At 51.8% G+C, this 23,932-nt stretch overlaps 3 protein-coding genes across 5 annotated transcripts; 2 read left to right on the top strand and 1 right to left on the bottom strand.

Annotated features, from left to right (window-relative positions):
• Positions 1–35: 35 nt before the first annotated feature.
• Positions 36–7,143, top strand: C13H9orf78 (chromosome 13 C9orf78 homolog). 2 transcript variants are annotated; one of them, XM_047699490.1, is made up of 9 exons: positions 36–194; positions 538–597; positions 1,793–1,844; positions 1,989–2,059; positions 3,428–3,505; positions 3,773–3,970; positions 4,786–4,922; positions 5,018–5,116; positions 6,457–7,143. In XM_047699490.1, the coding sequence occupies exons 1-9, from the start codon at positions 175–177 to the stop codon at positions 6,546–6,548; spliced, it is 807 nt and encodes a 268-aa protein (XP_047555446.1). In that variant the 5' UTR covers positions 36–174; the 3' UTR covers positions 6,549–7,143. The 2 variants fall into 2 exon arrangements, with proteins under 2 accessions (XP_047555446.1, XP_047555445.1); XM_047699489.1 differs by having other exon boundaries at positions 38–199.
• A 1,234-nt stretch (positions 7,144–8,377) lies between these two features.
• On the top strand, positions 8,378–14,437 carry TOR1A (torsin family 1 member A). The gene is made up of 5 exons (XM_047699491.1): positions 8,378–8,631; positions 9,114–9,379; positions 10,284–10,459; positions 10,558–10,685; positions 13,800–14,437. The coding sequence occupies exons 1-5, from the start codon at positions 8,454–8,456 to the stop codon at positions 14,048–14,050; spliced, it is 999 nt and encodes a 332-aa protein (XP_047555447.1). The 5' UTR covers positions 8,378–8,453; the 3' UTR covers positions 14,051–14,437.
• Positions 14,438–16,492: 2,055 nt separating this feature from the next.
• Positions 16,493–22,327, bottom strand: TOR1B (torsin family 1 member B). 2 transcript variants are annotated; one of them, XM_047699487.1, is made up of 5 exons: positions 22,087–22,327; positions 21,205–21,470; positions 19,644–19,819; positions 19,072–19,199; positions 16,493–18,548 (listed from the first exon to the last, which is right to left on the bottom strand). In XM_047699487.1, exons 1-5 carry the CDS (start codon positions 22,295–22,297, stop codon positions 18,307–18,309), a joined length of 1,023 nt encoding a protein of 340 aa, XP_047555443.1. In that variant the 5' UTR covers positions 22,298–22,327; the 3' UTR covers positions 16,493–18,306. The 2 variants fall into 2 exon arrangements, with proteins under 2 accessions (XP_047555443.1, XP_047555444.1); XM_047699488.1 differs by lacking the exon at positions 19,072–19,199.
• Positions 22,328–23,932: the final 1,605 nt, after the last annotated feature.

Here is a 23,932-nt window from a genome sequence, read left to right as displayed (position 1 = left end):
CGGGGTGCGCTCTGACGTCACTGCTGCGCGCCGGAAGCAATCCCGGCCACGGTATAGGGGTTCGGTGGCGGGGCGGCGGGACGGCGGGACGGCGGGACAGCGGGGCCGGCGCGACCATGCCGGTCACCGGCAAGAGTTTCCGCCGGCGCCGGGCAGACTCAGAGTCGGAGGAAGATGAGCAGGACTCAGAGGAGGTTCGGTGCGTTTGGGGTGGGACGTCCAAGGGGCAGGAAGAGAGAGCCGGCTGTGGGACTTACCACCCGCCAGGCTCCTCTTTGTGAGCCGAGATTGTTGTCCCTCTCTGCAGACAAAAACTGAGGCTCCTAGGGGATGACGCCGCCGCCTCAAGGCCGCGCAGTTGGGAGAGGTGTCCCCACGATGCACGGTGGATCTGACACCCAGTGGGTCTAAGCGCAAGGTCGCCTTCCGGACCATTGTGCTGGCGGCTTAGCGTCTAGGCAGGGGTGCCAATAGAGGCTGCCTTTTGAGTCTGAGTTCCGTGGAGGGTCTCTCAGTCTGTGCGTTGCCTTTTTTCAGATTAAAACTAGAAGAGACCCGCGAGGTGCAGAACTTGAGGAAGAGGCCCAACGGGGTGAGGTGGGTAACGCGCCGGGGGACCGGGAGGAGGAGGAGGTGGAGATGACAGAGACACGCCCCCGCCTCAGTCGCCATCACAACTCTCTCAGGCATAGCTCCTTCTCTTAACACTCTGTACACCTTCCACTGCCCTCAAAGGAGTCCACCCCTCTTTATTTTATTTTATTTTTTATTTATTCCACCGTTATTTAAAGACGTTTAACCAGGAGATGGTCTGAGCTGTGTGGTCTTGAGTTTTACCCCAAAGGGGCAGAAACGAGGGATTAACTCCTATTTTTATTGCCCCCGATTGTGAAATGCCTGTTGGTTGTTAAGAGTTTGGAAAATTTAGAGAAGTGTAATCAAGAAAATAAGCAGCACCCATAATTCTCCCATCCACAGGTAACAGTGTTAACACTTAATGTTCTGGCTGATCTGTTTTCTTTCTCTTGTAAAGGTTGTGAGTACTTCTATGCTGTTTTTCAACTCACTTTCACATTTGGGGCATTATGTGGTTTATTTTTCCAAAATCCTTTTTAGTGGCTGCATATTAGCCCACCACGTATATGTGCCGTAGTTTGTCAACTAATCTCCTACTTAGGGGTCATTTGTAGGGGACAGGAGGTCATTTGTAAATGTTCACCAAACAGGAGTGCAATAGGTACTTTTTTCTACATTCGTCTTCAGCTTCGTGTTCCCCAAAGGCAAAATCTTTTTTTTTTTTAAGATTTTATTTACTTATTTGACAGACAGTAGTAGGCAAGTAGGCAGAGAGGCAGGCAGAGAGAGAGAGGAGGAAGCAGGCTCCCCACTGAGCAGAGAGCCCGATGTGGGGCTCGATCCCAGGACTCTGGGATCACGACCTGAGCCAAAGGCAGAGGCTTTAACCCACTGAGCCACCCAGGCGCCTCCCCAAAGGCAAAATCTTAATGAGATAGCCAAGCCCAGATAATATCAATGGCCTTGAAGGAGAGTATACAGCTTCACTGCACCTCCCCATCCACCATCTAAAGTGCTTTGCTGAACTCTGTTTTATGCTTGTAGGCTTTTCCAATTGTCTTTGGTGCCCACTCCTCAGATCTTGCCTTTGCTCTAATGTTGCAACATACAAACTTTCTAAGTGTATTTCCTCATATCTCAGTTATGCAATTTCTATCTCTATCTCTCACTCACTCACTCTTCCTCTCTGTCACTCTTCCTTTTTGTTTTTGGTCAGTGCTGTGGCCCTGCTGGTGGGAGAAAAGGTACAAGAAGAGACCACCCTAGTGGTGAGTTGTGGGGGCCTCCCTGGGTAATGGGGAGCTGTTGCTACTCTCCAGTGGGTGACTGTGTTAAAACAAAAAAAAAGTCCATTCCCAATAATATAGATGCTTCCTCTCAGCTGTGTTTTCTGCTCATTTGACTTTCTGCAGGATGATCCCTTTCAGATGAAGACAGGCGGTATGGTGGACATGAAGAAACTGAAGGAAAGAGGCAAAGATAAGTAAGTGTAGACCTCACGGAGACACACACTGACCTGTAGCCCCTGCCTGGGTCTATGTGACCCCAGATAGTGGGGGCCTGTAACAGCAGCTTTAGTGGGACATCCTGAAGTATCCTTCGTGCTTTATAAAAAGTAGCTAGCTTAAGGGGCGCCTGGGTGTCTCAGTGGGTTAAAGCCTCTGCCTTCGGCTCAGGTCATGATCCCAGGGTCCTGGGATCGAGCCCCGCATCAGGCTCTCTGCTCAGCAGGGAGCCTGCTTCCTCCTCTCTCTCTCTGCCTGTCTCTCTACCTACTTGTGATCTCTATCTGTCAAATGAATAAATTAAAAAATCTTTAAAAAAAAAAAAAGTAGCTAGCTTAAAACCAAGTGAAAGCAAAACTCTTTCTTTAAATTTTATTTCTTTACTTGAGAGAGAGAGAAAGTGTACGCCCACAAACACGCTGGAGGAAGGGTGGAGGGAGAGGGAGAGAGAGGATCTCAAGCGGATTCCCTTCTAAGAGTGGAGCCCAGTGTGGGGCTGGAACCCACGACCCTGAGATCATGACCTGAGCTGGAATCCAGAGTCAGATGCTCACGGTGCCTGGGTGGCTGCATCAGTGAAGCGGCTGCCTTCAGCTCGGGTAATAATCCCAGTGTCCTGGGATCCAGTCCCGCATCAGGCTCCCCGCTCAGCGGGGAGTCTGCCTCTCCCTTTGCCCCTCCCCCTGCTCTCTCTCTCTCAGATCTTTAAAAGAAAAAGATGTTCAATCGACTGAGCCACCCAAGCACCCCAAAAGCAAAAACGCTTGAAAAGTTAGTTTAGTGCGCTGTGGCCATTCTCCTTTCATAAAGGTGAATTGTTTAGTGTGTTTCAAACCTATGTGGAAATTTTGTTTTTCTTTTCTTTTCTTTTTTTTTTTTTTTAAGATTTTATTTATTTATTTGACAGACGGAGATCACAAGCAGGCAGAGAGGCAGGCAGAAAGAGAGGGGGAAGCAGGCTCCCCACTGAGCAGAGAGCCCGATGCGGGGCTTGATCCCAGGACCCTGGGATCATGACCCAAGCCGAAGGCAGAGGCTTTAACCCACTGAGCCACCCAGGCACCCCTTCTTTTTTTTTTTTAAACGTTTTTCTTTCTTAAGAAACGCAAAAATGCAATTATAAAAATAATAGAAAAGCAAGAAATAAAAGTATCTACTCATTCCCCAGAGAAATCTCCAGAGGATAAGTTTGCTTGCTTCTATTTCTTCTATTTCCATATCACATATATATTTTTTCCTAACCATAAGCGGGACGTACTGTCTGTATGTGTTTTATTTGTATAATATCGATCGCAGCCTCACTGAGTTGTAACTTTAAGACTTTGCTTCATTGCTTCTCCCCTTAGGATCAGTGAGGAGGAAGATCTCCACCTGGGAACATCATTTTCTGCAGAAACCAACCGAAGGGACGAGGATGCTGACATGTAGGTATCAGTCTGGGTATTAGCAATTCGGAGTTGGCTGCAACTAGAGTGTAAGATATTTAGTTTCAGATGACATTTCTAGAATTATCCAAAGGCAGCAGGGAGCCCGATGCAGGGCTTGATCCCAGGACCCTGAGATCATGACTTGAGCTGAAGGCAGATGCTTAACCGACGAAGCCACCCAGGCGCCCCAGGAACAACTAATTTTCAAGACAAGTTTTGTGAGTCTCCTGCCTCTTCCTGAGGTTTGTGACTTTCTCGTTTCAGGATGAAGTACATTGAGACAGAGCTGAAGAAGAGGAAGGGGATTGTGGAACACGAGGAACAGAAAGTCAAGCCGAAGAATGCAGAGGACTGTCTTTACGAACTTCCAGAAAACATCCGCGTTTCCTCAGCAAAGAAGACCGAAGAGATGCTTTCCAACCAGATGCTCAGTGGCATCCCCGAGGTGGACCTTGGCATCGAGTATGTTTCAGACCCCTGGTCTGGTCCCTCTCCTGCCCCAGCCCCCCGAAGAGCACCCCGGTTTCCAGTGAAGGGGACTGTTTCTTGCCTGTCTCCTTGGAAAGCCACAAATAATAACTCTATTTTCTCTGGCAAGCTGAGATACGTGTGCCCACAGTGTCTCTGAAGAATTTGGTCAATGTTGTTAGACTTAAGGGAAAGTCTCCTGAACGCAAAAGTGAGATGTTTTGTTTATTGAGATATAATTAACATGTAACATTATATTGGTTTCAGGTACACAGCATAGTGACTCGATATTTGTATACAGGTGTTTATTTAATCTCTGTTCACAGTCCTTTAGCTGTTCTCATCAGACCTTTATCTTCCTCTCTTTTATTCTAGCAGGAGCAATGTTAAAGGTTTACCCACCCCATGATCCTCCTTTTTATTTTTTGCAAAACATCTGTTCTACCACGGGATCGTCACGGAAGAAATGCGATGGTCAGAATCCTCTTTGGGTGTAGTAGGAAGTGGGGAGACTTCTGGGTTCTCACCTCTTTTCTGGCCTTACTAGCTCTGAGCCCTAGACAATTCTTTTTTCTTCTCTGAGGCTTAGTTTCCTCTTGAACAGAAGAGGACAGTACATCCTGCATCTCCGTCAGCTTTGAGAACACATGAGAACACATGTGTAGGAGAGTGGTAGGTCAGCTGTAGAGCACTATGCTCCAAGAGCGGATCTCCTTACACAGTGGTGGCTTCCAGTCTGACCGTGAATTGTGTCTGAGGACCAGAGGTGAGAAGGTCTAATACACAGCACGGCCCCTTTCTCCTCACAGTGCTAAAATAAAAAACATCATTTCCACGGAGGATGCCAAGGCCCGTCTGCTGGCAGAGCAGCAGAACAAGAAGAAAGACAGCGAGACATCTTTCGTGCCCACAAACATGGCCGTGAATTACGTGCAGCACAACCGATGTAAGCTTTTCTGGGGAAGTAGCCCTGCCCCACTGGGGAGGTCCCCTGGCTCCTGTATTTTGTCTGAAGTGTCCCCTGGGCTCTTTTTGATCCAGTTTATCACGAGGAGCTCAATGCCCCCATACGGAGAAACAAAGAAGAGCCCAAAGCCCGACCCTTGAGAGTGGGGGACACAGAGAAGCCAGAGCCCGAGCGTGAGTACAGCAGGGGCCGCAGGGCTGCCTGGAGCAGTCATCGGGGCCCGTGGAGGCAGGGTGGCCTCTGCAGGGGTAGAAGGTGGGCTTTGGGGCCAAGGCAGCCGATTCTACTCCATGCTGCGGACCGTGGCCATTGCCTTCCCTTTTCCAAGCCTCCATTTACTCACCTGTTAATGGAGACCATCATAAAACCAACCATTTGGGGTCGCTCTGAAGATTCACTGGGCTATCAAATTATAATAGAGACTTAGAAATTTCAGTTATCAAAAATTATTGACTTCAATAATCAAAATACATTGAATGTTACTCACAACATCACCCAAAGATGAGCGCTGTTGACGTTTTTATGGATAACCTTCCAGACTTAAAAAAAAAAATATGTATGTAGAAACATACAGCGGATACATATTTAATAGGATCTCACAGTGTTTTACTCGGTAGTGTGCCCCTGCGTTTCTCTCCGCGACAGTAAATACATAGTTGCCCGTTCAGTGGCCACCTCATGTTCTATTGTGTGGATTTACTGTGGTTCCCTCTGGTTGGACACTTAGGTTGTTTCTCATTTTTCCCGATTTAAAGGCTGTTTTGCCTGTATCATGTCCTTCGCTCCATGCCACGAAGTCGCCAAACGCTCCTCTAGGCGTGTGGTGATTTGTTCCTCCGCTGGCAGCGTCCACCCGCGCCCCTTTCCCTCATGCTCACCAGCACCGGGGGGGTGTCTCCTTTTTTATCAACAACGGGACGATCCTGGTAACATGCAGAAGTTGCCGAGGCTTCTGGAAAATCCAGACTGTTTTCCCTTCTCTCCCTCTTGAGAAATTATTTTCTGTAACTTCCCAGTTGCATAGTCTTCAATTCCTAGAGCTTTGTGTCATTCACACATGGTAAGCAAGGACTTTGGAGTCCCCAGACTCGGGTTCCTATCTCAACGTCCCTTCCCTTCCAGAGCAGCAGTGAGGAAGTCACCTAAGCTCTCTGGACAGTGATGGCAACAGGCCCCCGTTAGAGTTGCGGTGAGCGGGAAAGAAGTTGTATCTGAAAGTGTGAGGCACCAGGCTTCGTGCACAGTCACACTCACTGCGGCTGAAAACACCCTCCGACCGGTTGCCTCATCCGTTGCTGCGTCAGCCTAGGCCACCATATGGTCACCTGACTCCAACCTCTGTTTATTTTCATTCACTCAGTACTAAGTATTCACTGAGGCCCTACTATGTTCCTGTTCACGGTGGTAGCACCTGGGGCTCCTGTGGGGAATGAGACCGGCGTGGTCCCAGCCTAAGCAGAACGTCTCAGCAGTTTCCAGCATGGCCAATGGCTTTTCCTCTTTTCCTTTGCAGGGTCCCCTCCTAACCGCAAGCGGCCCGCTACTGAGAAGGCCACCGACGACTATCACTATGAGAAGTTCAAGAAGATGAACAGACGGTACTAAGGGCGGCGAAAGGGAAAAGTGCAGAATGGGATGTAAATAGCGCCGTCCCTTCCATTACCCACGCCCCCACCACACCCCACCCCGCCGACAAAAAGGCTTCCTGGACAGAAGTTTGCTCATTTGCTAGCAGACCGTTCCCAAAACAGACCCTCTTAGCCCGCTGCTTACCTGCTGGACTTTTCAGGCACCACATTTATAACCTTTTGAAACAAAACAATGTGTAGTTTCCCTATTTGTGGGCAAACTCTATTCTTGTGAGCATTATTAAGTCTCGTTTGTAAATATGTTGACTTTCTCTTAATATTGGCCCCGGGTCAGGAGGAAACGGCTGTGTTCAGAGTGAGATAAAACCCTTTAGATTGTGCTGTTCATTATTATATATGCAATCGTGTCTTCTACTTTCCAATATCTGGAGTTCAGAAATGCATCCTTCACTATATATGCTGGATCCAGCTGACAGCAGAAAAACCTAGGATGGGATCAAAGGGACACTGGCATTTTCTGACTTTTACAAAGTTACCTATTCCTTTTCAATAAGAAAGAAAAAATTTGTATCATTTTCAGCACTTAAGTATTAAATATGAAACAAATCCAACCTTCCTGTTTGAACTGTGTCTCCTTCTACCAACACTAGGTAATGTGTTGGGAGCCTGGGGCATGGGCAGCTCAAATGCAGAACCCAGTTACTGAAGAGATTTTTCTCATTGAGTTTAAGAGATGTGCACAGGCTCCAACCTGTGGGCTGGAGGGGGGGGGGGGTGCCCCCTGGGCTGTCATTTTCCTGAGGCACTTAACACAGGTCAAGAGGAGAAAGGATGAGCAGGTTGGTTGACCTCTGGGCTGATTTTTAGAGTGGGTGTTGTGGTTAGAGGACTTTGGCTTTAGAGTCAGAGCTGAGCTCTGCTCACCCCCCACTATACCCTCGGACAAATCTCTTTTCCTCTGAGCCTGTTTTCTCATCTGTAAAATGGAGATAGTTTTTATTTTTGTATTCCTTCCGCCATTAGAATGCATGATCAGTGAAGGCAGGAATCAGGGATGTCTTTTTTTTTTTCCTCTAATCCCCAGGGTCTAGTCCATAACCCAACACACCGGCAGCCCTCAAAACCATGAATGAATGGGTGAGTGAGGGCAAGTAACTTTCCGTGGCAAAATCGGAGGAACACTGCCTCATCCAGGTGGTGAAGGTCAGCAACAGTCATAAATCACGTTGCTGGTATGTATCCTTCATATGTCGTGATAGCACTCTGCCTGTGTAGAGTATGTTCCGCCCCAACACTCATATCCCCAGTCCAAGCACAAGAACATCACATCCCGATAGTGGGGAAGCCAACTAAAGATTTGAGCAGCCTCCCCGAAACTGTCAAGGCCATCAAAACCAAGGAGAGCGTGAGAAACAGTCTTAGCCAAGGAGGAGCCTGAGGAGACATGAGAACGAAATAGAATGTATCTTGGATGGGACCTAGATCAGACATGCGACATCAGGTAAAAACTAAGGAAAAATGAACAAACATTCGTTGTATCAATACAGGTTTTATTTTATTTTATTTATTTTATTTATTAATTTTAACAAATGTAACACACTAATATGTTAATAATACGGGGAATTGCGTGGGAAGGTACAGAGTTATACAGTCTTCATTTTTCTGTATATCTAAATTCGTTCCCGGAAAATAGTCTTTGAAAAAAAAAAAAAACAAAAAAACGCCCCCAGCGGCTTCCGGCGCTCACCTACCCGAAGCCGGAAAGGGCTCCGCCCGACACAAAGATGGCGGCCGCGACGGCGTAAAGAGGCCCGCCCCGCACAAAGATGGCGGCCGCGGCAGGGAGGAACCGGAAGCGCATTCTGGCAGTAGCCCCGGCCTGGGGCAGCACGAGAACGCGCAGGGAGGCGCGGGTCCGGGCATGAAGCTGGGCCGGGCCGCACTGGGCCTGCTGCTGCTGGCGCCGGTGGCGGTGCGGGCGGTGGAGCCCATCAGCCTGGGACTGGCCCTGGCCGGCGTCCTCACCGGCTACATCTACCCGCGTCTCTACTGCCTCTTCACGGAGTGCTGCGGACAGAAGCGGAGCCTCAGCCGGGAAGGTAGGACGGGCGGGGCGAGCGTCGGAGGCGGGGGTCGGGCGGCCGGCGGGGGCCGGGGTCGGGGGTCGGAGCCGCAGCCGGAGCGGCCCGGGCCGGTTGGCGCCCGGCTCAAGGCCACGACCACGGACGGACCGGATTTGGCCGGAGACCCGAGCAGGGGGGCTGCGGGCCGGGCTGCTTCCTCCGCCGAGAGTTTCGCTTCTTCCCAGCCAGAGGCAGGAGGAGCGGTGGGAAGTCTTCCCGCGCCCTGGGCGGCGGCCGAACCGCAGCCCTGCGGAGCGGGGCGCGGAGAAGGGGCAGGGCGAGCCGGGGGAGGCCTCCAGGTCCACCGCCACCTGCGGGCCCAGTGCTGACCTACGTCAGCGTTTCAGCCCGCGCTCGGCGAGCTTAGCAGGTTCTGCGGGCTCTCACGGCCTGTGCACTCGGCTGGGCTTTGGCAGACACGCAGACACTCCCTCCCTGATTAGCTTTGTTTCTCCCAGCGCTGCAGAAGGATCTAGACAGCAAGCTCTTCGGACAGCATCTTGCAAAGAAAGTCATCTTAAATGCTGTATCCGGCTTCATAAGCAACCCGAAGCCGAAGAAACCCCTCACCCTCTCTCTGCACGGGTGGACGGGCACGGGCAAAAATTTTGTCAGCAAGATCATCGCGGAGAATATTTACGAGGGTGGTCTGAACAGTGACTATGTCCACCTGTTTGTGGCCACGCTGCACTTTCCACACGCCTCCAACATCACGCTGTATAAGGCAAGAGCAGAATTTTGGAATCCTTCCTGGATGATGCTGGGGTGGTGGTGTCTTCTCGGGGCGGGGGGGAGGGGGGGGGATTTGGGAATTCCGTGTTGGAGTGAGTGAGCCGTGAGTCTTCTCTTCTACACGTGTAGGTTCCCTTTGAAAGGTGTGGAAGTTAGGGAGGGTTTGAGGTTGTGTGGAGTGGTTACACCTTCCGAGCTCCGTGGTGGTTGCTGAAAACGGACTCTACAGGAATACTCTTTTTAGTAAGTGGGGTTAGACATGGCTGTCATCACATCCAACCTAAAGATCGTGACCTGTAACTCATTTTGTAAAAGAGGAGACATTTCTAGAAAGGCCTGAGGTTGTTTGGCCGAAGTGTTGCAAACTGCTTGTATAGTTTAACTCACTGATTAATAACAGCCTGGGCTTTGGCGGCAGACACAGCTGCTTGTGAGTCCTAACTCTCCCACCTGGGAGCTGTGTAGTCTTGGGATTGAAGAAGGCCGGTGTACACAGGATACCTATTAATGTCGCCATTTTAATGACAAGGACAAGCAACTCAGTGACACAGCACCACTAGGATATCCACGCAACAATCAACGTGGGGCTCTGGAACCAGGCAGAGCCGGGTTCACATCCCGGCTCTACCGCATACTAATTTTGTAATCTTGGGCAAAATGAGGAAGCTTTGTGCCTCAGCCTCCTTATCTGTAAAATGGGTATAATAAAGCACACTGTGGGGAGTTGTGAGGAACCAAGAAGCTTGTGTGTGTCAAGTTCTTAGCACGGTGCCATACACCCGGCAAACACTCCGTGAACCGGGCCATTGTGCAAACAGTTGTAGCGCTGATGCTTGCACCACGTGTTTGCTGCACTTGCTGAGAACTTTGAGTGGCTTTTGCCCCTTGTCATCCAGGACCAGTTACAGTTGTGGATCCGTGGCAACGTGAGTGCCTGTGCGAGGTCCATCTTCATCTTCGATGAGATGGACAAGATGCATGCTGGCCTCATAGATGCCATCAAGCCTTTCCTAGACTATTATGACCACTTGGACGGGGTCTCTTACCAGAAAGCCATCTTCATATTTCTCAGGTAAGGTTGGGGCCGGGACCTGCTTGAAGAACTCTTTGAGCCCAAGTCGTGGGCTTCGGCACAAAACCCAGTCCTCACTCCCCGGAATTCTGTTGTAGCAATGCTGGAGCCGAAAGGATTACAGACGTGGCTTTAGATTTCTGGAGAAGTGGGAAGCAGAGGGAGGAGATCAAGCTCAAAGACATGGAGCCAGCCTTGTCCGTGTCGGCCTTCAATAACAAGAATAGTAAGTGCCGGTGCTCCTAACCCGTCACGTTTGCGATCCTGCGTCCCTGAGCTGTAGGTCCTCGGCCTGGCCATGGCCTGGGAGCTGGCTAGCAGCGCCGATTCTCAGTCCCTTCCCCGATCTACTGAGGCAGAATTTCTCAGAAGACTCTGTGTTAAACTCTAGGTGACTGTCCTAACCCCTAAAGTTTGGAAGGTGCTGTTTTAAACGAAGAGGGACAGTCTTGATCATCAAGGACTTACAAATTAGTTCCCTGTTTTCTTTAGCTAAATCCTTTTCCTTTATGGAAGAAAAGCAGCAGGTAAGCAAGGAAGGCTGTTGGGGTGCTTCCAGAGGAGAGAATCTGTCGGGTCCCTTCCTCCCTGTGTGTTGTCCTGGAGCTCTGAGATTCTGTGCACGAGATCAAGAGCCAAGCAGCAGTGGGCCCGTGTTCTGCACCGGGAGCCGTGTTGAACACTCGACCTGCAGATTTCCTTTGATCTCCACAGTAACTCTTGGGGTAGAACCTGTCATCGTCCCCAAGGAAACGGAGGCTTAGAGGCAGCTGCTTGCCCAAGGCCACCCCGCCTGTTTGGTGTCTCTGGTCCCCAGAGCCTGAGCTTTTCACTGCCTAGCTCATGATTTTTCCGGGGAACACACACACCTTTGACCTTGAACCCTTGGCGGTGAGAACTGGCCTATTATGCAAAATGACTCACCTGGTAACCTGGGAGCCACGCAGGCTGACTGTTACCATTTAGGTCTGCTCCGTTCAGGTTCCTTTTGAGCTTAGAAAACAAAAGTTCTCCTTTGAAACAAGAAACTTCTTCTACTGTAGAAATACATGAACAGTATGGGGTGTTGTGTGTCCGTTTGTAGGCAGAATATTACTGATGAAAGCCGGGATATTTTGTAATCCGTTAGGTGGTTCGTTGGCATGCCAAACAGTACGAACACATGCACTAGAAACCTTAAGCCTGAATGCTTTAGCAGTTGAGGCCGGTAGCTTGGGACCCATGTTCTGGGAAGTTACAAAGAGTTCCTGAGTATAAGCTTCAGAATCAGGCAGACTTGGCTCAGCTATTTACTGACCGTGGCCCCAGGCAGATGGCTGAACTCATTCATTCATTCCATAGGTGTTCAATGAGCACCTACTTGGTGGCAGGTACTGGTCCAGAAACAGGGGACATAACAATGAACAAAAGCAAATCCTTATCCTCATAGCAATGAACAAAAGCAAATTCTTATCCCAATAATAATAAATAAGGAAGGAAAGGCGTCAGATGATGGATTTCTGTATCTATATAAAAGTGGAGATATCTCTTCCTCTCCAGTAGGTAAAAAGTAAGTCCGTGATGGAGGTTTGGGGTGCCGGAGTGAGGATGGGCTGCAGTTTTCAGTGACGCGCTCAGGGATGGCTCACCGTGAGGGTAACACTTGAGCTGAGCCAAGGACTGAGGGAGTGAGCCATGTGGCTACCACAGGGAACAGCATTCCATCAGAGGGAATAGCACATGCAGGGTTATTGAGGTGGGGGTATGCCCAGGGTCACTGTGTGGACTATGGCAGTCCTGGAAAAGCAATAGGTTAGGGGGTTGGATAAGAGACAAGGCTTGCATTGGGGGTGCTGGTCATTGAAGACCTGGAGGGCCCTAGGGAGGCTTTGGGTTTGACTCCCAAAGGAGGAGGGAGCCCCTGGGTTGTTTTGAGCAACAGTGTCATGACCAGACTTGGTTTTAACAGGACCACGCTGGGTGCTGGGGGGAGAATAGACTGAAGGCAGCCGGGGCAGGGACCCTGGGTGGGAGCTGTATAGCTGCTTGGGGGACAGATGCTGGTGGCCCGGCCCCTCATGCCACCAGTAGAATTGGGAGACACAGTGGGTTGAGAATGCGTTTTGAAGGGAGAAACCTACAGAAGGTAGAACAAGATTTCCTAAAGGATTGGTGTGGGAATGCGAGAACACAGACTCAGGGATCCCGCTTGAGCTGTGGAAGGGTGGCGCTGCCATTTCGGGGGACAGAGTGCAGAGTTGCAAGTATGTGGGGCCGGGTGCGAGCTGGAGACAGGTGTGGACTGTGAGCGAGGCACCCTTGTAGAGATGCGGGGCAGATGGCTGGCCGTTCCAGTGGGGTGCTGGGGGGCGGTGCCAGTGGGGCAGTCAGGCCAAGGGTACAAACTGGGGAGCGGTTCGTAGATGTTTTTTCAGGAGACCCCATCTGAGATCATTGTTCCGCCAGAACACTCTCCCAATAGTCGGTTTCTTGTCGTGCTGGTTCCTGCCAGAGGTCACCTCCTCAGCCGGGCCATGTCTGCCCACTCTGGCCAAGTAGCCTGTCCTTGCCCGCTCGCCCCATCTTGGTGCTCAGAGCCCTTGGCCCTATCTGAAATCATCTGTGCACTGCCTTGTCGGGTTGTGAACCCCTGAGGGCAGCGTCCATGTCTGCCCAGGGCCCAGGGCTTGCCCGACGCAGAGCAGGCCTTCAGGAAAGGAGCTGCCCCCCTTGTTACTGCTCGGCCATTCATTTTGTTTCCTCCCACGGCCAACTTCACCCCAGCCAGGCAGTGAGATCTTTATTGAGCACCAGTTGTGTGCAAAGCGCTGCTGGGAAAGGAGAGCAGATGCTCCAGTTATGATTTGTAATGAGAAATAGTATTTGCTCTCTGTCTTCAGGCGCAGATCTAAAGCGCTCAGAATTTCTGAAGGGACAAGAGCCATAAAGGTGTTTTGATATTCCTAACAGAGCCGCTAACCACACCTGAGTTTGTCTTGATAAGGGGCCTTTGGGGAAGCATCTCTCCTGGCACTTTCTCTGAAACTCTGCCAGCCTGGGAAGTTGGTCCTCGCTCCCAGGGCACCGCCCCGCCTCTCTGCGTGTTCCCGGCACTCTGGGCTGGTGTGCCTCTCTCCTGCTTCGGATCTGTAGGTGCATCTAAGAGGCCACCCCTGAGCCCGAGCCCGTGGCTCCTGTGCTTGGCTTCCGTGGAGGCATTGAGCTCCTGGGTTACACCGGACTCACTTCATAGCAGGCTCCGCCTCCGGGTCTGGCCCCCAACAGACGCCCGGTGGACGTGTGTCGGATGGATGGGGGGTGAGGTGGACAGTGACGAACACTGCCTTTCTCTTTTTCCCAGGTGGCTTTTGGCATAGCAGCCTAATTGACCGAAACCTCATTGATTATTTTGTTCCCTTCCTCCCCCTGGAATATAAACATCTAAAAATGTGCATCAGAGTCGAAATGCAGTCCCGAGGCTTTGAAATTGACGAGGACATTGTAACCAAAGTGGCTGATGAGATGACGTTTTTCCCCAAAGAGGAGAGAGTTTTCTCTGACAAAGGCTGCAAAACTGTGTTCACCAAGTTAGATTACTACTACGATGACTGATGGCGGCCTGGAGTCATTGCTTCCAGTCGGAGAAGGAGGAACTCCGCACACGGCTCTCTTCCCAGACCTCCCCCGGCTCTGTCCTCTGGAAGAGGACTGAAGGAAACGCTTCCTGTGGGACAGGACGGGAATTTTTCCTGGGCCATTTTCATCCAGTGAAGCTTGATGGCATCAGACCCTACAGATCGTGGACTTCGGAACAGCCCCCGGAGCCTTCAGCGGAGGAAGCAGGCAGCTCCCAGTCTGCTCGGCCCAGGGCTCATGATTTTTTAAAAAATCATGTTTTAATTTCAAGTGTTTCTGTTTCAAGGAAGGACGTCTTAAGTTTTACTGAAAATGTAACTTTATTTAAAATGGTTTTTAACATGAGAAACTTTTCAGACTCTACATTGCTGGCTCTGTGTTTTTTGTTTTTTAAAGTTCCTGTCACCATACCATATACTGTGATGTCTTTACTGCAAAGAAGTCCAGGCCCGGGTCCTCAGCACGTAGTCCCTAAGATGGCATAACTGGGGACCGAGGCAGGAGCAGTGATCAGACCTGTCATGGGCTGACCATCGCGAGGGGCATTGAAGTGTTTAGATAAAAGCTCGAGTATGTAAAAGGGGACACACTGAGGCGAGTCACAGATAAGCCTTAAATCCCCAAGGGTTTTGATCTCAGTAACATTGTGAACTGTGGGAATAGCAACATTGTGGACATTTGTTAGAAACAGAGTTTCCTCGGGAGAGAAGTATTTCCAGCTTCCCACTTGCCAGGCCTTCAGCCTTGCAAAGGAGGATCCTTCTCTGCTTCCCATTCCTGAACGAACCTGACAAACTTGTCATCTGGCAAGTTCGGCCATATTTTTAAAAACTATCCTTGTTGCTAGTTCTTGTTAATGAGAACTCCCAAAACATAGAAAAGTTAAACTGCCCGCCCTCTTCCCAGTCTACCCTGTGGACGCCAAGAACAGTGTTTTTACTTATAACTACAGAAGAGCTACCATTTTACAATGATACTGTGTGTAACTTGTGAATACATCTTTAAAGGAGGGAAAAATCCTCCACCGTAGGTCGTAGGTGCTTCAGCTGTGAATGAAGACCCAGCAGGTGCAGTGCACAGCTTAACCCGGGGCCTCTGAGCCTCCCGATGGCTCGCTCTTGCTCTCTGCTTAGCAGCACTGGGCTTCGCGGAGCTCCTGACACCCAGCCTTGGAGTTCAAGTCCAGAGACACAGCCTCAGCAGAGGTGCCAGCCAGGCGCACAGAACGCTAGAGGGGACTAGGCGTACCTTGGTGTACGTGGCACCTACAGCAGGGGTGGGGGGAGCTCCTGTGGCTGTGGCACCAAAGTGCTCACAGACCCATTTTTTGCAGGCCCGGAAGACCAGCTGGCACCCACTGCCACAGGACCCCTTTGTCTTGTGGGACCTGGCCCCCGGAGAGGCTCTTTAAGGGCATCCAGGCCTCCCAAGCTTGGATGGCTGCAAGTGTTGGAAGTTTTGTTTTAAGACTTATTCATTCATTTGAGAGAGAACAGGAGCATAAGCAGGGGTGAGGGTCAGGGGGAGAGGGAGAAGCAGACCGCCCTGAGCCGAGAGGCTGATGCAGGGCTGGATCCCAGGACCTTGGGATCATGACGGGAGTGGAAGGTAGAGGCTTAACCGGCTGAGCCACCCAGGTGCCCCATGTTGGAAGGTTCTTGATGTGGAGCAGAAGCTGACCTGTCGTCCTGTCGCCAGGGGTCACAGATTGGGCTAATGACTTTCAGACGTCAGCCCCAGCACCTGGGCGCCCCTCCGTAGGGAACATGGGAGTCCCCTGACTTCCATCTGGCAAGTTCAGTCTTTGTAGATGAGGGCGGAGCGGAAACTGCAGGAGGCTGGGAACAGACCTGGAAAGTTCTGTCTCGGGACCTGAGCACCTTCAGTTAAGAAATGGTGGGAGCGGGTGGGATGCTGGGTTTGAACTTTCTAGAAAGTAGCTGGCTTGTCCTCAGTCCTGAAAGGGGGTTGGTGTTAACGATCCACCGACAGAGAAGCCCTGTGGACTGCGCTTGAACGAGGACCTCACCGGATGGTGTGGGCTTCCAGCTCGGAGCCCGGCCTTGCTCGGGTGCAGAAGGTCAACAGGAAGCCCTGTTTTCCCACTGCCTCAGTTCCCTTCCTACGTCAACTTCAGGAGCAAACACTTGCTAGAAAGAAGCCCAGCTCTCCCTGGAGTTTTCATCTGTGAAACTGTGGCACAGAACCCATCACCCATTCCAGTGTCACTGTGCGTGTGGGTTGGGGGGACCAGCCTTGAAGGTAAATACTGGCCAAGTGATGCAGACTCCCCACCAGCTGGTCTGGGGTGTGGTGTGCCTGACACCCCGAGCTGCTGGACAGCCTTTCTCCCAAGCTCAAACTGTTCAGAGTTACCGAATAAACTAGGGAAAACAAAAAGTTAAGTGACGCGTCACAGGATAAAATGTAGGCTTTATTTCATTTTCAGTAGGTCAGTTCAAGTTCCTGTCTACCTCTTACACAGGGAGGATGTGCCCAGCAGTGGCCTCTTCCAGGTACAAGTCCAAAGGTGGCTCACACGTGGTGAGTGAATTGCATCACCGTGAACCGGGAAAAGCTTGTCTCTCCCTGACCAGACACTTGAGGGGTTAGGAAAGAGCTGGAACTCGGCTTCAGTGCAAGAACAGGTACAAAAAATTTTAAGCCTTAACTGGGCTTTTTTTGTGTTTTTAAATCTGAGAGCGAGCGAGCACACAAGAAGGGGAAGCAGCAGGCCGAGGGAAATGGAAATGCAGGCTCCCCGGGCCCTGGGATCATGACCTGAGCCAAAGGCAGAGACGCTTAACTGACTGAGCCACCCAGGCGTCCCTTAACTTGTCATTTTTAAAAGACTAAAGGTGACCCTCCGTAAGGCACTCCTGTGTCATGAAGATGTTCCTTCCGCATCTCACATATAAACACACTGCGCGCTGTTCTTCTCAAGGGTCTCCGGTCACGTCACAGCTGTGACACACACACACCCCACCCCCCCAGCCCCCCATTCACACAGGCTGGAAACGTCTTATTTCCCTGTCGCCAGCACGGTCCAGCCAGAGAGGGCGCTCGTCCCCAGGGGACACCCGGGACCAGCTGCGTCTGGTCTTCGTCTGACCTCCAACTGCGACCAGCTATTGCCACGCACTGAAGGATAAAAATGCAGTTTTTGTAAAGAGTTTCTGATAAAAGGATAGGCAGTTACTCCATTTTTTGGTATCCTTCCCATATTTTAAAATAAGCCACGTCCTCTATTTTTCTGTTATACAAGATTCACAAGTAAAAACATCATAAAAAACCTACATATCCTTGAGAATTCTAGCATTTCTGGTGTCCAGTGCCTACACTTCTTTGGCAACGCAGAACCCGCCGGCTGACGGCTCTGGCACGTAGCATCCACGGAGACCGAGCTTGTCCTGTGGATTTCAGATGATTCTCTGGAGTAAAGTGAGGGATCGACCCACGCATAAACTGTAACTGACATCTCGCCGCGGGAACAGAGGACTCAAATGCAAAACCGAGGGCCTCATTCTGATTTGACTCTCGTGATGACATGCGACTGGGGGCAAATCTAGCAGCGACTGAAGTTCAGGAGCAGAAGTGGTACCAGGAAGACGGAGATCAACACCAAGTGAGAGAAGGCAAAGGAATTCCAGCCCAGCCGGTCCTGGGCTGCTGCAGAAGCCTCGGCTGGAGACCCCACGCCACAGGCAGCGAGGTCGCCTGGTCGAGGATGCTCCTAGTGTGCAGGCCCGCATCTCCTGGGACACTGCCTGTGCCTGAAGGTGCCACTGATTTCAAGTGAAAAGCCAGTGAACACTCTCGGAGGTTTTCAGCAGGTGCAAACCGAAAGCTCCCCAGGTTGCCACAGGGTCCTTGCACTCCCTGAGTTAGAGCTGCAGCTTCTGAGGTGTGGGTGCTGTGGGGTCAGAATGGGTCCCAGATCTCACACAGCTGTTTGCAAGGCACTTCTGTCAAGGTCAGCAAGGGGGGAGGGGGCAGGATTTTAGAAGTTCATCGTCCACCACAGTTCACAGATGGATGGCTGTCCAGTCCAAGATGACAAGTACTCTCAATAGATTAGTGTCTGTTCAAAACTCAACTCTCAGAAACGTCCACGTCCCGAAAATCCACAGGTGCAAAGTGCAAACCCCACACAGGGCTTCAAAGTGCTTCCGGAAGGCAAGACCCTCACTTGCTGAGCTCCCAGCGGCCTCTTACCCCGCTTGAGTCAGAGGTCAGTGAAAATCCAACCGTGACTGCACGGTCTTGCAGCCCTTGTCTGAGTAGATTTTCTCGCTTTTGGGGAAAAAAGTCATTTCCTCTGCCACTCTGGTGACAATGTCCTCATCTATGACAGAGCCGCGGGCCCTCATCTCCGCCCGTATACACATCTTCACGTGTCTGTACTCCAGAGGGAGGAAGGGGATGAAGTAATCGATGAGGTTCCGGTCTATCAGTCCGCTGTGCCACAGGCCACCTGCAAAGCAAGACACAGCTGGGTCTTCCCATCACTGTCCCTGTCACCTGGCCAAGCTCACTGCTCTTATAGGGCCCATTCTGATCCCAGCCCACAGTACATTCTTCCTGTCTCTACCCCCTCGAGATTCTCTTTTTATCAAGCGTGCAACAAGTCTGTTAAGGTTACCCCCACTAGGGGTGCCTGGGTGGCTCAGTGGGTTAAGCCTCTGCCTTGGGCTCAGGTCACGATCTCAAGGTCCTGGGATCGGACCCCACATTGGGCTCTCTGCTCAGCAGGGGCCTGCTTCCCCCCACCCCTGCCTGCCTCCCTGCCTACTTGTGATCTCTGTCAAATAAATAAATAAAATCTTTAATTTAAAAAAAAAAAAAAAAAGGTTACCCTCACTACTTGCTTCTGTTATGGGACGTCCCTACTTCAGCAAAGCCAGAGAGGCACAAGGATTCGGAGGCTTTGTAGAAGGTGTAAAGGAGGAGAGGGCTCCGCTGGCAGGGTCGGGGGATCCTCGGCCTGGGAGACTCACTGTGTTTATTGTTGAAGACTCCGACAGACAGCACGGGTTCCAAGTCCTTCAGCTGAATGTCTTCCCTCTTTCTTCCCGCCCGCCAAAAGTCAAGGGCAATCTTAGTTATGAGGTCCCCACCGGCATTGCTGAATTTGCCAAAGAAGCAGAATAAAAATTACATGGTAAGATTCTGTGTCCAATCAAGAATCATACCTGCTCTGCGGTTTCTTCTCACCGGGAGGAGGATTTACTAAGTGCTCCTGGACAAGGACACAATGAGCACCTGTCTTCACGGAGCTTGAAGTCTGCTTTTCGAGAACTTGCCGCACAACGCTGACTTCTGACAAGCCTCGGAGGCATGGGCAGGTAACGAAACTGCCAGTTACCAGCAATATCTAATTCATTTTCTCGGGCCCTCCCACTCCTTGCCACGCTGATGGTAGCAACCGCGAAGTAAAAGAAATCAACAATTTCCTTTCGCCAGGCACCTCTGTCCCTGGGCAACAGGATGCTGACGGTTGCCAGGACCTCCTTCTAGCACCGGGAGAATGAGGGCCTCGTGTGCCCCCAAGAAACCACCTCACGCTGACCTGAGAAAGATGAAGATGGCCTTCCGGTAAGACACGCCATCGACCTGCTCGTAGTAGTCTAGAAACGGCTTGATTGCGTCGATGACCCCAGGGTGCAATTTGTCCATCTCGTCAAATATGAACACAGAGCTCGCACACGCACTCACGTTACCCCGAATCCATCCTTGTAACTGATCCTAGACCAACCATAAAAAAAAGAGGGTGCAGAGGCTCAAAGGAGGTGCTGAGGGGAGGAGAAGCACAGCACGGTTCCCCCACTCCGCAAGATGGCAAATCGGGGCTCTCTAGGCCTTCACGAAGAGCTCTCGGAAACTGCATCCTAACCTCCATGCACTGGGTAACAGCTTTTCCGTAACTTTATCTGTAAAAAGTGGAAGCTGACAGGAAAAACACCTCTTTGCACCTTAGCACCTAACTCAAGTAACGTGCGGAGCGTGACTTTTTAAAGGTATAAGAGGAGCAAGAAACATGAATATTCATCAGTCACAGTTAAGCAGCCCATCATGTCAGCTTACCCTGGCCTGAGAGTTCACATTAATTTTAGCAGACAGACGGATAAGCAACTGGAAACTGAAACAGGCTTGCACAGTGCCCCAAACCAGCGCCTGGACTGATGCAGTGAACAAAAGAGCTGGTACTTCATGGAAAGCATTTTGCCCTATGCTTTCCCAAGACAAAGACACCCAAGCAACAAGTCCTCTACCCCAAAACGTGAAAGGCTCTAGAGGCCCCCTCATCTAATTACTGTATTTCTAGAGGTTCATGAAAGGATTTGGAAAAACAAGAACTATTCCTTCTTTTCCGCAATCTTCGGGCTCAGTCTGTGCGGCAAAGAGCCACTTTCACTTCCCTTTCAGTTCAGTTTCTGTTTCTCATTCAGGTCCTCCCCCAACAGCAGGACTATTAACCTTTACAAGGACGACCCTAGACAACTTAATACAAATTAAATGTAGACAGAGTATCTCCAAAGGAGGAACGGGCTTAAGAGTCAGTTCTTTGAGGCCTGCATTTGAAGAATGAAAGCAATGCCAAGAATTTGAATGTAAAGAAAGAAAATAAAAGCGACTGGGTGGGGGCGGGATCCTCTGGTCTACAGCCCTAACTGCCACATGCTAACGGCAGACTGCGCCATTGGTGGGAGACCTCGATGAAACCACATCAGAACCAATCATTTAAGAGTGCTCCGCTTCACCAGGGGCTGGGACGGAAACACCTAACGCTCATTCATTGCAGAACGTGGCTGCCCCAGAAACCTCGAATCTGCAGATTTGGGCCCAAGTTTCTGACTTGCCACAAGGACAGAGATTGTAAGGCGCCAATCCCCTCATGGCTCTTTTAATGGAAGTAACGTTTCCTGCCCCACTGTATCATTTTGGAATCAAATGGGAAAAACGTTGTAGGAGAGCTCTGCAACAGCAAAGCGCTACTGGGGACAAGCGTGCCTTAACTCAGTGGGGGCCCAGGGCTACTGCAGTGCAAAGGGAAGCAGCAGAGGCCAGAGTTAGCAGGTCGCCCAGACCAGTCTGAGTGGCCAGTGGGTGAGATAAAGGGATTCTCTTGCCTGGTACAGTTTTATCTGCTGCTCGTGAGGAAAGTGCAGCGTGGAGACAAACAGGTGGACAAAGTTACTCTTCAGGCCTTTGGAGTGAAGATTTTCTGCCACAATTTGGCTGACAAAATTCTTGCCCGTGCCGGCCCAGCCATGTAAGGAAAGAGTCAGCGGTTTCTTGGGATTTTTGTTGTTCTTGAAGCCCGTCAGCGCCTTGAGAATCACCTCTGTGGCCAGATGCTGCCCAAACAGCTTCTCCTCTAATTCCAGCTTGAGGGCTGCGGGAGCCAGCCCGAGAACAGAGAGAAAAATAGACATTAGACAGACATCAGAAAAGCAGCACTTTCCCCAGCTGGCCAAAGCGAGAGGCACGTATTAGCAAGCGGTCCAGCAGGGCGTCTGCCAAACCCCAGGGCTGGCCCGGAGGCAGAACCTCGGGTTGAAAGTCACACGATGCCACTTCCAAGGCTATGCATTAGACCGATGTCCTCAATACTCCGGTGTCTGATAAGGAAGCTAACGTGTTCGTTCATCCAAGGATTAGCCTTCTCTTGACTGAGCTACAGGGTATGCCCCAGCCGCCCCTGCTGGCTTGTAAGAAAACCAAGAGCCGAGTGTGGGCTTTCAGGGTAGCCGCCGCACGTATGAAAACTACTTCATAGGACTGACATGGTGCAAAGCGCTGGGCGCGGGCCTTTCGCTTCTTCTTACTGTACTCGCAGGGAATCCGGGGCGTTTAAGAAGGAGCTTAGGCAGAGCTCCACGATCTGGAGCGTGGGCCTCAGAGAGCAGGGCTTCCAGGGCTGGATTTTGGACCGAGACCCCGTCGGTGCCCCCCGCCCCCGCCCCAGCTCAGGGTAAGCGCCTCGCCCCTCGCGGGCAGACCCGCCCTACCCGACGCGTTGAGCCGCTGCTCCTCGCGGCAGCACTCGGCGAAGCGGCAGTAAAGGTCCTTGTAGGACAGGTAGCCGGTGAGCGCCGACGCGGCCCCGATGGCGATGCCCACGGTGATGGGCTCGAACGCCGCCACCGCGTGGACCGTCAGCAGCAGCCCCAGGGTCACCCCACGTCCTAGGCTAGCAGCCCGCCACATCGCCCCACTCATAGCCCGCCAGCCAACAGCCAGACCGGACTTCCGGCTGCGTCACTTCCGCCCCGCAGGACATTTGCCCCTCCTCCTACCCCGGGACGACCATACTGGCGGGGGCGGGGCTTTTGTGCCGCCGCCATCTTTGTGCGGGGCGCCAGAGCTGTCCGGTGCTTCGGCTTTCGCGAACCCCATGGCTGCTTCTCACCGTTCTGTGTCCTAGACGTTCTCCGAGGCCCCACACTTGGCTTTGTCATCCCTCCCCCTGGAGCTGCAGGGAGCCTTCCCATGTCTGCCCACCTGCCTGCCTTCCTGAGACAGCCGGTCTGCGCTCTGCGGGCCCACCCGGGGAAGGCTCGAGGAGTGCTGGGCTCCGGCGCACGGTCAGAGCCGCAGCCCGTCGTGGCCTTGCGCAGGCTGCGAGGCCGGCCCTTCGGCGGGTGCTGGGAGGACCGCAGGGAAGCAGCGGGCGTCGGTCCTGGCCGTCGCGGCCCCCAGGCAGACGGTGGGCAAGGGCCCCGCGCTGAGCGGTGGGAGCAGCCCGGGGCTCGGGGAGCAGGGACGGCCTCCGTCTAAGCTGAGAACTCGAGGAGCTTCTCGAGCAAGAAGGGAGGAGTGGAACGCTTGCCCAGAGAACAGACAGTGCGGTTTGGGGAAGTATTTCCCACGCCGGAGGCCGGCGAGAACGAGGACTCGGAGCTAGGGGAGGCTGGAAAGGGAAACCCTGCAGGCGCCGTAGGGAGTCCGCGCTCTGTGCGGGAGGCCATGGGGAGCCACAGAAGATTGCACACGGGGAGCGGCGGGGGCAGAACAGAGACCACCCTGGCTGTTGGGTTCAGTGAGGAGACTGGTCCAGGGGATCTTGGCCCAGGCTTTCCTGAAATGGGTTGAGTTTACCCATCAGCCAGCCGCTGGACAGATGTTTGATGAACACTGGCTCAGTGTCAGATTCGGTGCCACATGCTGGGGATACAGCGGGAGCAGGGCAGAGGCCCAGGCCTCGCAGAGCTCTCGGTCTGGGGCGAGGGAGACAGACAGGCGGCAGGTGGGTTACCGCCAGTGCGGTCCGTGGTGTGACGTGGGACGCCCAGAGTAGGCACCTTACTCAGTCTGCGGGTTGGGGAAGGCACTTCTCCCTATCTCAGTTGAGACCTGAACAATGAGTAAAATTGCTGTGGGCTTAGATTCCATTGGGTATGCTAGAAGAGCAAAGTATCATCTTAAAATGTTGATGCACTAGACAGGAAACTGGGTCTTTTGTAACCATATAAACTTATGATGAAAATGTTCAATGTCGATCTATGCATGTAGATATGAGCAAACACCATGTGAAGACCCCTCCCTGGAAATCATACCCTGCTTAGAAGGCATTGACCTTTTTTTTTTTTTTTTAATTTCATTTATTTATTTGGCGGTGTGAGAGCGCAAGTAGGCAGAGTGGCAGGCAGAGGGAGGCGGAGAAGCAGGCTCTCCACTGAGCAGGGAGCCTGATGTGGGGTTTGATCCCAGGACCCTGGGATTATGACCCAAGCTGAAGGCAGACGCCTAACCAACTGAGCTACCCAGGTGCCCCAAAGGCATTGACTCTTCATCCCCATGTTAACTCTGCATTTACTTTAAATAGTTGGTGCCTCCCTTCTGGATTAGTAGCTC

This window comes from Lutra lutra, chromosome 13, assembly GCF_902655055.1.
Source record: "Lutra lutra chromosome 13, mLutLut1.2, whole genome shotgun sequence".
Lineage (NCBI taxonomy): Eukaryota > Metazoa > Chordata > Mammalia > Carnivora > Mustelidae > Lutra > Lutra lutra.
This window is presented reverse-complemented; position numbering and strand designations above follow the sequence as displayed.

Coding starts and splice junctions, on each gene's coding strand:
- C13H9orf78 (XM_047699489.1), top strand. CDS start 117: ATGCCGGTCACCGGCAAGAGTTTCCGCCGGCGCCGGGCAGACTCAGAG. Junction 598..1,792: donor AAGAGGCCCAACGGGGTGAG/GTGGGTAACGCG, acceptor GTTTTTGGTCAG/TGCTGTGGCCCTGCTGGTGG. Junction 3,506..3,772: donor AGGGACGAGGATGCTGACAT/GTAGGTATCAGT, acceptor TTCTCGTTTCAG/GATGAAGTACATTGAGACAG.
- TOR1A (XM_047699491.1), top strand. CDS start 8,454: ATGAAGCTGGGCCGGGCCGCACTGGGCCTGCTGCTGCTGGCGCCGGTG. Junction 10,460..10,557: donor GCCATCTTCATATTTCTCAG/GTAAGGTTGGGG, acceptor ATTCTGTTGTAG/CAATGCTGGAGCCGAAAGGA. Junction 10,686..13,799: donor GGCCTTCAATAACAAGAATA/GTAAGTGCCGGT, acceptor TCTTTTTCCCAG/GTGGCTTTTGGCATAGCAGC.
- TOR1B (XM_047699487.1), bottom strand. CDS start 22,297: ATGAGTGGGGCGATGTGGCGGGCTGCTAGCCTAGGACGTGGGGTGACC. Junction 19,200..19,643: donor GCCATCTTCATCTTTCTCAG/GTCAGCGTGAGG, acceptor TGGCAAATTCAG/CAATGCCGGTGGGGACCTCA. Junction 18,549..19,071: donor AGTCTTCAACAATAAACACA/GTGAGTCTCCCA, acceptor CTTGCTTTGCAG/GTGGCCTGTGGCACAGCGGA.